Raw genomic sequence first — 12,315 nt, forward strand, 5'->3', positions numbered from 1 at the left:
GCGCCATTACTTGGCGGGAAAACGGTTCACCCTGATCACCAGCGGTCCGTGGCGTTCATGTTTAATAACACGCAGAGGGGCAAGATCAAGAATGACAAGATCTTGCGGTGGAGAATTGAACTCTCCACCTATAACTACGACATCATGTACCGTCCAGGGAAACTCAATGAGCCCTCGGATGCCCTCTCGCGTGGAACATGCGCCAGTATACAGGAGGACCGTTTGCAGGCTCTCCATAATGACCTATGCCATCCTGGGGTCACTCGGCTCTACCACTTTATAAAAGCCCGCAACCTGCCCTACTCGGTGGAGGACGTCAGGTCCGTAACAAGAAGCTGTCGGGTTTGCGCGGAATGCAAACCGCACTTTTACCGACCTGACCGGGCACATTTAGTCAATGCCACTCGTCCCTTCGAGAGACTGAGTGTCGATTTTAAGGGCCCCCTTCCCTCAACAGATCGGAATGTGTACTTCCTCAATATCATTGACGAGTACTCTAGGTTCCCTTTTGTTGTTCCCTGCTCTGATACATCCACTGCCACGGTTATCAAGGCATTCCGTGATCTCTATACCCTGTTCGGGTATCCCGGCTACATCCATAGCGACAGGGGCTCGTCGTTAATGAGCGATGACTTGAGGCAATTCCTGCTCTCATACGGGATTGCCTCTAGTAGGACCACGAGCTACAACCCTAGGGGTAACGGACAGGTGGAACGTGAGAATGCTACAGTCTGGAAGGCTGTCTTACTGGCGTTGAAGTCAAAAAGTCTTCCAGTCTCCCGTTGGCAAGAGGTGCTCCCTGATGCGCTCCATTCTATTCACTCCCTCCTGTGTACGCCAACCAATGCTACTCCCCATGAGAGGATGTTTTCATTCCCTCGGAAGTCTTCCTCGGGGACCTCATTACCGTCTTGGTTGACGTACTCAGGACCCGTCCTCCTGCGGCGACATGTAAGGGCCCGCAAGTCCGACCCGTTGGTCGAACAGGTCCATCTCCTCCATGCCAACCCTCAGTATGCCTATGTGGCATACCCTGACGGGCGAGAGGACACGGTCTCGATCCGAGACCTGGCGCCAGCAGGGGACGTAGCAACCCCTGTCGCTCCCATACCCCCTGTTACAAACCCCTTAACTCTTGTTTCTCCCCCGGACACGGCGCGGGCAGCATCGGGACCATTGCTTAACCCTTTTACTCCCGTGTACAGCTTGCCTGAGTCCAGAGGATGGTCGCCACTGCAGGGCGTGTCAGGACCCCATGGACTACTGTCACCTCAGGGTCAACCGGCCTGTGAGTCTGTGGAAGAACAGCTGGACGCCGCCTTGGGGAGAACGCCACCGCAAGTGCCTACTCCGGTGTCACCGCCGGTATTGAGGAGGTCACAACGACGGTGCGGTCCCCCTGACCGTCTGAACTTATAGACTGATGACACTTTATTCTGTTTTTTTGTACCCCGCCGGCCTTTGTTCTCAAAGGAGGGGTGAATGTGGTGAACCATCGTTGGTTCCCACTGGATAGTACTGAGCCAGGGTCTGGCCAGTACTACAAGGATGTACATATGTTACTGTTGGGTTGTGCTACTTGTTGCTGTTGGGGTTAGGGTGGGGTTGTTACACCTTTGTACTGTAGTGTTGTGGTACATCCCAGTCGGGCTCCGCCTCCTGGGAGAGGTATAAAAGCCCCTGCTCTGGCTGGGACCCCTCAGTCTGGGATCATGTATATAATTATTGGCTGCTTCATTACAGTAAATAAAAGCCTTTATTTCCCGAGCATCTAGCCTCGTGTTTGATAACGCGCATCAGCGGGACAGGAAAATTTCATCCATTAACTCTGTTTCTCTGTCCACAGATGCTGCCAGACTTGCTGTGGATGTCAAGGATTTGTGTTATATTTTAGATTTTCAGTATCTACAATATCTTGCTTTTTGTAAATAATATTGTCTTGGCATTATTATTATATGTACCATTTTTATTTGAATTTGGGATGTATATTTGAACTAATGTGCAAAATGTTTCTAATTAAGTTTTTTTACATCTCTTGCTGTTTTTCAGTGTTGAAGAAAGCTTTAAAACTTTGTTTTGGGCTATATTTGGATTATCAGAAGTCAAGTCTGTGGTGATCAATTATAGTCACAAATTTATTGAGAACATTGGCTACGTTTTGTATGGCGTGTACCATGTGACAATGGTCATTGTCCTCTTAAACATGCTGATTGCAATGATTAATAACTCTTTTCAGGAGATTGAGGTGAAGTTCCAGTTTTTTTTAATTGCTTTACGTTTTATGATAAAACCAATCGTTGCTTGATGCTACTGTGAAAAATCAAAAGATAATAGTTCTGAAATTCTGATTTAATGTGAAATTAATATGGAAATGTACTGCTTGCTCATCAACCAAAAACAACTTTAAAGGGCACAGGCATGGTGGACAGAACAATCTCCTTCTGTCTTAAAAATACTTCATGAAATGTAATCAAAATGCTTTGCAATAGTGATGTTATTCCATTTATTTTAATGGACATAATGTGTTCCCATCCCTTTCAAAATTTGCCTTATTTAAATTCAAAACCTTGGTTTGTGGTTTTATCTTCTCCTTCTCAAGTCAAATATCAAATCCAAATATATTATAGTCACTCCTTGCAAAATGATTGCTTGTCATTGGACTGTTGAATAGTTCTGGTTTGTTATTCCTCACTAATTCTAGTCTAGCCTGTTTGCTTGTCAGTTCTGAAACAGCTTGTTCTCGAAAACAGTCCTGAAATATTTCTTAATGTGAAAACTAAACCCTCCCATTGTAACCAATCGTTTTTGCTACATGCTTCTCAGATCTCTGTATTGACACATGCCCGACACCACATTGCTATGGTCAGGTAGGTATATACAACCTCAGTCAGAGCCTTACATCCTTTGCTGCTCTTTCATGTGAGCTACACCGTTCCCACTGCCTGATAAATTGTTTTCGGTGATATTGCTACCATTCCTCTTTTCAAAATATGTCTTTACGAAAGATTCTGTGGCTGAAAATATTTAGCTTCCAATCATGGTCAGGTTGTAGCTACATCTCTCTAAGGCATCATATCCTTCAAGATGAATTTGTGTTCCTAATTAACTTTCTTTATTTCTTATACAACACACATTAATTTACAGAACTCCTTTCTGGGTATCTGTCCCACGGACCTGTTTATTTATCCCATTGTTTTTTTTTCCTCCTTTGCTATTATTTCTCAGTTTATTGTGTGGAGTTCCACCCGATCCCAACCCCCATTTCTCTAACTCGTTGAAATCATTATTTAAATTTAAATATTCAAAGACACAGCTGTCCCTCTGGTTTAGACCATTTTGTTTGTACAGCTTTTTCAGATTTCAGAAGTGGTTTCAGTTTCCCACATCGACACCATTGCTCTAGCGATATGTTGACAATCCTAGGGTGAAATTCTCCCAACCCGTCCTTGACAGGTTTGGTGGTGGCTTTGAGCACAGTCAATCTGACAGGATCAACATGTTGGAAACTGCTGGCATTGAATCCCATTGCAATTCTCCCAATGGCGGATTAATGATGATCACTCTTCCTGCTGGCAGGTGGCACAAAAACCATTTATATTCATTTGCATCCCATCAGGCCTTTCAATCTTGTGTCACGCCAGCGGGAAATTGCGTTGGTGCCAAACCCAACTGCTAACAATTTGTGTGCATAAGGTGACTCTCAGTCTGCCAAAGACTTTGGGGTGAGTGCAACAACTTACTGCCACAGTGCTGCACTGTTCACCACTCTGCCGGGCAGACCGGTTCCTGCTCTCCATTCCCATGCCAAGCTGGTCTTCATGGACAGCACTGTGTGGCTGGACCCATGGACTCTCCGGTGTCACCGAGTCGGAGTAGTACAGATTCTGGGGTTGGGGAGTACAGGGGTCTCTTTGCCTCTGGTGCCACACAGCAGTGTTTATCTGGACTCATGCAACCACTGTAATAAAGGTCCAATGTTCGACTGGGGGTGGAGTGTGGTGAGGACAATATGGTGTAATGAAGACAAGGGGAGCAATATGGAAGGAGGGCGGGGCACGGAAGGGAGTAGGGTAAGGGCTCACAAAGGCATGCAGAGGAAAGGCTGGGGGGAGGGACACTGGACTGCAACAAGGCTGCATGAAAAGCTCACAAATAATGGGTTAAAGGGATACCACATGGTTTACTGGAAGGGGATGGATGATGATTCCAAATGCAGTGGGTAGTGGTTCAAGTGAGGCATGACTGCTTCGCAGGTGATGGGCTTGGGGGAAGGCTGGTGAATCAAGGAACAGACTTCTTGAGGCTGCTAGCATTTTCCCTCTGGGCTGCTGACACCCTGCACGGTCTAGTGAGGACAGGTGAGCTGAAGAGAGTGATATGAGTATGCTGGACTGGTACATAAATTTGGCACTGGGACCTTCAAACTTGTCAAGGGGGCTCAGCGATGAATCAGATGCCAGGAATGTCGAGGGGAATTATTGTGCATAATTAATGAGCTTCCAAGTGCAGAATCTGGTGCGGGATCCCTTGGTTGTGGGATCACTTATCTCTGTCTATCGCCTGCTGTTTTCACTCTTTAACATGCATGCAATCATCGGTTGTCGCTTCACTAGTTTGGCATCATGTTTATATGTCTACCAGGTGCTGTGCAGCTGGAGCTAAAGGGAGTTTCTTGTGCTTGAAATGTGAAAGAGTGGTGTTACAGCTGCCCCTGTGCTTGTGTGCTGAAGGATGTGATTGGGGGGGTGGAATTATTGAGGATGCTGAATGAGGAAATGAAAGGGATATAGTCATTATTGAGAGAGATGGGAAGGTGGAAAGCGCTATTCACCATTGGTGCTCCTGTGAGATCATTGAAACTCATCCCACATTACACCCAGATTTTGGGGATGGTACTGTTGGCACTGACCCTGTTACTAAACTTTGTCTGGATTTGCTTCACTGCGGTCTAGGGGGTACACTTGTAGTGTAACAGACAGTTAACCTGGTTTGTTTATTAACTGCAGTTTCAGCAGTTTTTGACTAATTTATGCATATATGGTTACAATTTATTTATTGTCATAGAGTTCACACCATTGATTGGAATCAAATCTGTAAAAATATAATAGCTGTCGTCAACCAATTATTGGAGGAACAAAAAAATTCAGTTACCAGTGTCACTTCCTGGAAACCACGGCCGCGATCCTCCCAAAAATGTTGAATTGGCGGGAAAACTGTTCTAGATCCCGACTGTTTTGTCAGTTCAGCTTCTCACGCGAATCTCCGCACTCTGTGCAATGCAGAGGTCACAGTCGTGAATCTCATTAAAAACTCGGAGCGGGGGGGGAGGCGGTGGGGCCTATTTGCGCCGGAGTCTGACAGTTCCAGAGCTCGGCGCATGCGCAGTGGCTCCGATCAGTCAGACTCCCCCCCCCCCCCCCCGTTTGCTGGCTGGCTCGATTGCTGGCCAGCCCGGGTTCCCCGCAGTGATACCCCTCCCTCACCCCCCTCCCCTCCCCGCCCCCCATGGCCCAATCACGGCACCTACAACAATTCCCGGGTCAGCCTTCTCCTGCCCCGGAGTGCCCCAATGTCCAGCCCAACCCCCAGCAGGGGGTGATCCCCCTCACCCCGGCAGACCCCACCCCCGCTGACCCCTCTGGGGTCAGAGCCCCCCCCCCCCCCCCCCCCCCCGGCAGACTACTAACCCCAAATCTGCCCCAATCGCTGCCCTCCCTGCATCCCAGACAGATCACCATGCAGAGTGGCAGCAGGACCCCCCCACCCCCACCGATTGCCTCTAGGCCCCACTCACAATAGGCCCCGGTGGGCAGTGCTAAGGTGTCCCTGGGCATGGGCACTTTGCGCCTTGAGCAGTGCCAGGGGGCAAAGGCTGGCACTGCCAGGGATGCCCATGCTCAGGGGACATTACCCCCACTACCAGACCACCTGGAGGTCCCTGATTGCCCCCCTTCATTCCGACGGGGTCTCGCGCTTGTTACTCAAACGTGGGGAGCCACCCTAAACCCCGCCAGAATGAAGTACTCCTGGTGGGGTGAGAAATTTAATCAGGACCGGTAAGTTCCTGATAATGAAATGTAAAAAACATTTAAAACATATTAAAAAACAGAGTCAAATTACTTACCTGCCTTCCCGTTGGTTTCCAGTGTGGTCTGGCCTGCGACTGTTTGCTGGCTATGGGAGATGCGCATGTGTTCCCGGCGCATGGGCAAATCCCAGAACAAGGCCGGCGACGCACATCTCCCACCGCGACCCGCCAGAAAAGTTGCAGGTCGGGATGGGAGTATCGCAGCCCACATTTCTAAGAATGATATTTCTTTAATGATTGTGTTATGTATAGTGAAAGAAAATAAATATTTTGATGGGTTAATTTAACAATATAGTCCAAACTACTGTCTGTAGTAATAGTGGGTGAATTTTTAATAGATTTTTCTTTAAATTGCTCTGTGTTATCTTTAATGTGGGGCATTAAACTGTTTTATTTTGATGTCATGCTGTAAAGTTCTATTGAGATCCATAAAATGATTTAAAATAACATTAAAATATCTGTAACCCTTCCAGAAAAATGACTTCTGGTTTGAAAGGCAGAATTACAGCCAAATCTGTGCTGGGACATATACAAATTGAAGTTTTAAAAACCATAATGTTCTGAGGAGAAGTGCTCCCAGATTCACCCTCACCCAGAAAGTTAAATGCCACCTCTTAAGCACTCATGTTTCCCTTTTGTATGTTCTACTTCTGCTATTGTGGCAAGCTATTCCTTTGTGTTTGTGTGGTGAACCATCGTTGGTTCCCACTGGATAGTACTGAGCCAGGGGCTGGCCAGTACTACAAAGATGTACATATGTTACTGTTGGGTTGTGCTATTGTTGCTGTTGGGGTTAGGGTGGGGTTGTTACACCTTTGTACTGTAGTGTTGTGGCACATCCCAGTCGGGCTCCGCCTCCTGGGAGAGGTATAAGAGTCCCTGCTCTGGCCGGGACCCCTTCAGTCTGGGATAGTGTATATAATTACTGGCTGCTTCATTACAGTAAATAAAAGCCTTTCATTTACCGAGCTTCAGGCCTCGTGTTTGAGTAGCGCATCAGTTTGTTAGGATCTGCCAAATATAATAACATTGAGGACTGGATGTTTGATGTGACAGAGAGACTATTACCAAAATGGCAGAAGAGGCCGAAACCCAGAAGCTCCGCCCTGAACATGGCACCGACCATTTTTGTGGGGGTGGATCGGGATTTGCGCTTGTACATTTCACAGAGGCAGCTGCCCATATAAAACCGCAGCTGCTGTTCATGTCTGCAGGGAAGCACAGCATGTGCAGATTCAACCTGGGAAGCGCAGGTATAAACTTTACAGTGTCCTTTGAAGAGGTGAGGTATCCTTTTGGAAAGTTAGGGTACCGCTTCGAATATGGTCCTTTGAAACCTTTAAGGGAAGTCAGGTGCCCTTTGGGAGAGGTACGTTAACCTTTGGAAGAAGTAAAGTGCCATCTGGGATGTTTGAAAGTAGGCAGAATGTGCATGAAACATGCATAAACTCATTGGAATTTTCAAGAGATCTGTAATGAGCAAGTGCCAAAAGCAAATACCAAAAGGAACTGTTAAAAACAATTGTCAAGTTGTCAAAGCATTAAAACTCCTACTCTTTAAGTTTTTGAAAAAACTGTGAAGTGTTTAAAAAAATAATTGTTTACGATTTCACTCTGTCCATAGACACTCCTAAGGACTATCATTTTAGGATTAGTGCTATGTGACTTATTGTACAACCTTCTATTATCACAGTAGGGTACCTGTCATTTCAGTTTGATTGTCTCCTCCAAGTTGATATAGATGATTTGAAGTAGGGTAATAGATTCTATTTTTTTAATAAGGAAGTTAGCATTTGAATGAAATGTTTGTTTTTTAAGGGATTATGTAGTTGAAGAAACATAAATGTAGCGAATGAGTTTTTATGAATGAGAGTATTTTTATAGATGATGTCTGCAGTGGACACTTAGACACTTATTTTATTTGATCTCAGCATGGGTCCTGAGGTCTGCCCATGATGGACACTGGGTGAGATGGCATCGATGGTGTAAGGGCAAACTGAGGTGAGGATATGAATTGGCACAAAGTTGGCAGATGGGCTGTAAAGAGTCATGATGTGGTTTGGGTGCATAAGTTGGCATGTAGAATATGAGGAGGCATGTGTTGAAATGGTGGGTTTGAGGGCCATGTTGGTGGATAGAGGGCATGAAGTGGCATGGATTAGCATGGATGGGGCATGGGACGTGTGAGGGGGTGTGAGAGGCGAGGGCTTGAGGCCCAGGAAAGTGTGTTTCTGGCGTTGCCCACCACCATGACTTCTTGTGGTGTAGGTACACTCACAGTGCGGTGAAGAAGGGAGTTCCATGCTTGTGACCCAGTGACTGTGAAGGAATGGCAATATACTTCCAAGTAAGAATAGTGTGTGGCTTGGAGGGGAACTTGGAGGTGTTGGCATTCCAATGTCTCTGCTACCCTTGAACTTCCACGGGGTAGATGTGATGGGTTTGAAAGGTGCTGTTGAAGGAGTCTTTTTAATTTGCTGTTGCAAGCTATTGTGAAGCTGTTCACTAATATTTGCTTGTATTTCAGGTTGGCATGGATGAAACATACTTTACTGTAGTGTTATTAGATAACAAACTGTTACAAGAACACCAACCAATATTCCTCTCCCTAAGTTAGGAGTGTTGAGGTCAACTATGGAACACCAGCTCTACCTAGGTAGAAAATAAGTTAACCTAGAAATATTATTTTTATTTCCCCAAAAAAAACCCAACGTAGTGCTTTGTGCTGACAAGAAGCCTCTTTATATCCCACTAGACAATTACTGGTACCAATGCAAATCAATATAGTGAAGCAACAGTAGTTAAGTACAACTGAACAGCACAGTTCTTAGTGTTGATATATTTATCTGCAACTATTTGTCTCCAAATCAGTGATTTCTATCGATTTGAAGGCAAAAGCAAATAAATGTGACATTTTATGGGGTCAGAGACAGCAGAATCGGGACCTGTGAATAGAAATAGGATTTGGTAGTTTGTGTTCCATCAACAAAGAGCAACTACTGTTATGTTTGTGTCTCAGAATGTAATAGAAAATATATACCTGGATTTGTATACCCTACAAATGTAGCAGCATTCCCTAATTACCACATCTTTTCATCTATAAAATATTTGCAGGTTAACAGGACCTTGCATTGATTTTCAAAAGCTTTGCAGCACCGAATCAATTGAATCTGATTACTTACTGCTCAATTATCAAAAACATCTTAAAGTTGATTTGTTTGTTTTTTTCGGTGAGTAATAGGCCGACTTTTGTAGAAGAATAAGAAAAGCCTCACTGACTGAGGCTCTGCAGCTTTGAGGTAGAGTGTAAGGCAGTCTGTGCTGAGGAAGGGAACTGAGACCAGTTTCCCTGATATTATAATTCTCTCCTTTACCTTCAATGGCCTATCATCCTTTTCCTATCTCAGGCTCCCAGTTGTGTCACCACCTCTGTCACCTACTTCCCAATCTTCTCCAAAATGGGCCCATCTGCATTTTTTTGGTCAATCTGGCTTTCTTTCTGGTTTGCAGGGCCATCTTCTTATGTTTCGCAAAACGCCATTATTGCATTGAATGTATGCTGTTTATTTCTACCCCAGCTGACCTTCTTCCTGGGGCCCATTCTGCTTTCTCCCCCTCTCCTAATTGTGATCCCCTTTCTTTCAAAGCCCTTGGTTGTGTTGAAACGCTGCTATTGTTCAGTTACTTATTCTCCACAGGTACCTGGCTACAAACCTGGGCTGTCTTTTTCCACTGTGTCAGTTACAGCTCTGCTGGTAGCATTCTTGCCTCTTTGTCACAAGGTCCCAGGTTGAAGTACCATTCCAGGACCTGAGCAAAGAAATTAAAGTTGACACTCCAGTGCAATACTGAGGGAGTGCTATGGGGTCTTTTAGATAAGACACTAAATTCTTTTCTTTTAAGGGGCGACTTGACAAATACATGAATAGGATAGGAATAGAGGGGTATGGTGGCCGGAAGAGTAGGGGCTTTTAGTTCGGTCAGGCAACATGATCAGTGCAGGCTTGGAGGGCCGAAGGGCCTGTTCCTGTGCTGTAATTTTCTTTGTTCTTTGTTCTGCTCTCTCAGTGCATGTAAATGATCCTACAGCACTATTTTGCAGGGACAAAAGGTTGCGTCGTAGTCAATATTCATCCCTCAATCAAGATCACAAAAAGCAGATTATATAATCATTATCATGTGGTTGCTTGTGGAACCTTGCTGTATGCAAATTGGCTGATGTGTTTCTTATATTAAATCAATGACTACACGTCAGGACTACTTAACCGGCTGATTTTGGGAATCTGGTAGTCATAGAAAGTGCACTACAAATGCAAGTCTTTCCTCTTACCAACTATTCATAAATCTTTGCTCCTGCGTTCTTTCTCTCACTCAGGAAATCATCGAAACCCTACAGTACAGAAAGAGGCCATTCGGCCCATCAAGTCTGCACCGACCACAATCCCACCCAGGCCCTACCCCCATATCCCTACATATTTTACCTGCTAATCCCTACATCCCAGGACACCAAGAGGCAATTTTAGCATGGCCAATCAACCTAACCCACACATCTTTGGACTGTGGGAGGAAACCGGAGCACCCGGAGGAAACCCACGCAGACACGAGGAGAATGTGCAAACTCTACACAGACAGTGACCCAAGCCGGGAATCGAACCCAGGTCCCTGGAGCTGTGAAGCAGCAGTGCTAACCACTGTGCTACCGTGCTGCCGAATGGAAAAATGTTTGACACTTTTTCTTTGACTGATGAAGTAGTTTTTTTTGTGCAATTAGTCATGTCCTAGTTTTATCATCAGTACTTCAAAAAAATCTGTAATTTCAGTCATTTGGCCAACAGTTAGAGATATCAAAGCTTTAAGAAACTAATGCCAGGTATGTTATGGAGAGCAGACATTTTGAGCAAAAGGTCAAGAGAAGAAAGATAGTGATGATAGATTAAAAAAATATTAGCAGAGATACGAGAATGAAGATGATGATAGAAATTTGGTGCTGTGATGTCTGGCCCCTTTAAGGGGTGAGCTTCTGAAAGGGTCATATGACCCTGGCTGACCAATCAGGAACTGAGTCGGGGCTTCATTCCAACTTGTTTGGGTTTGTCTATAGTTTGTTCTGAACTGGTAGAGCAAGGTTACTACATTTGGCATTGAGGTAACAAGCAGCAAATGGGATTGCAAAATCATCAGCACAGAACCTGGTTCAGCCAAATTCAAGCTTGCAAAGTAGAACAGAGCTGCAGAAATGCCTCTATTTGCCCCAAACTCGCCCAATGCAAGCTTGTTTGAAGAGATCATGAATTTGGTAAATGGGCACTACCACCCAAAGCCCTCTGTGAATTTGCAATGATTTAAATTCAATTCCACAGGCAGAGTTCCAGGGGTGACCATTGAACCCTACATTGCAAGGCTTAAGCAAATTGCAGCATTGTGACTTTGGGACAACACTAAATGCCATGCAAAGAGATCGATTGGCCTGTGGAGTAAATGATGAGGGTGTACAGAGGAAGTTGCTGGCATAAACTGAGATTCATTTAAAAAAGGCACAGGGAATAACATTTGAATAGCGGAATGGAGAGCACTGAGAATGGTGCCCAGAATGATGTGGTCTACCTGTTAGGGTGGGAAGCTGCAGGCAGCAGTGGTGCCAAAACGAAGATTCCAGTTTAAACCAAGAAACCAGTACAGAAGCTGGTGGAGTTAGAAGATTCAGGAGAATGAATCAACAGCCTCGGATCATTACAGAGTGTTACAGGTGTGGGGGAAATCACTCCCCAGAGATTTGCAGATTCAAGGAGGCAGAGTGCTTCATGTGGATGTCCAGGGATTGCATCCTATGGAGGACAAAGTAAGAGCAATAAAGGAGGCATTGGTCCCTAGAAACACCTCAGAGCTTAAATCATTCCTGGGGATGATTAATTATTACAGGCATTTCTTTCCAAATCTATCAACACTGTTGGCTCCTATACACATGTTACTGAAAAAACACCAGAGATGGTTCTGGAATGAATCACAGAAAGAAGCATTTAATAAGGTCAAGCAACAGCATATTAATTTTGCCGACTGGTACATTTTGATCCATCAAGAAGTTAGTACTGACTTGTGACACCTTCCCATACAGCTTTGGGGCAGTTTTGTCTCTCAGAATGGATGATGGGTCTGAGAGGCTGATTGTATACATGTTGGGAACCCTTTCAGAAGCTGAGAAAGGTTATTCACAAATAGAAAATGGACTG

General features: G+C 45.2%; 1 protein-coding gene across 1 annotated transcript in view; it reads left to right on the plus strand.

Annotated features, from left to right (window-relative positions):
* LOC144500030 (short transient receptor potential channel 6-like) overlaps positions 1-12,315 on the plus strand; it is a 162,171-nt gene that overhangs the window by 132,173 nt on the left and 17,683 nt on the right. Inside the window, exon 8 of the mRNA XM_078222785.1 lies at positions 2,050-2,245. Coding sequence (XP_078078911.1) covers positions 2,050-2,245 — 196 coding nt within the window. The remainder of the gene's footprint in view (positions 1-2,049; positions 2,246-12,315) is intronic.

This window comes from Mustelus asterias, chromosome 10 (genome assembly GCF_964213995.1).
Source record: "Mustelus asterias chromosome 10, sMusAst1.hap1.1, whole genome shotgun sequence".
Lineage (NCBI taxonomy): Eukaryota > Metazoa > Chordata > Chondrichthyes > Carcharhiniformes > Triakidae > Mustelus > Mustelus asterias.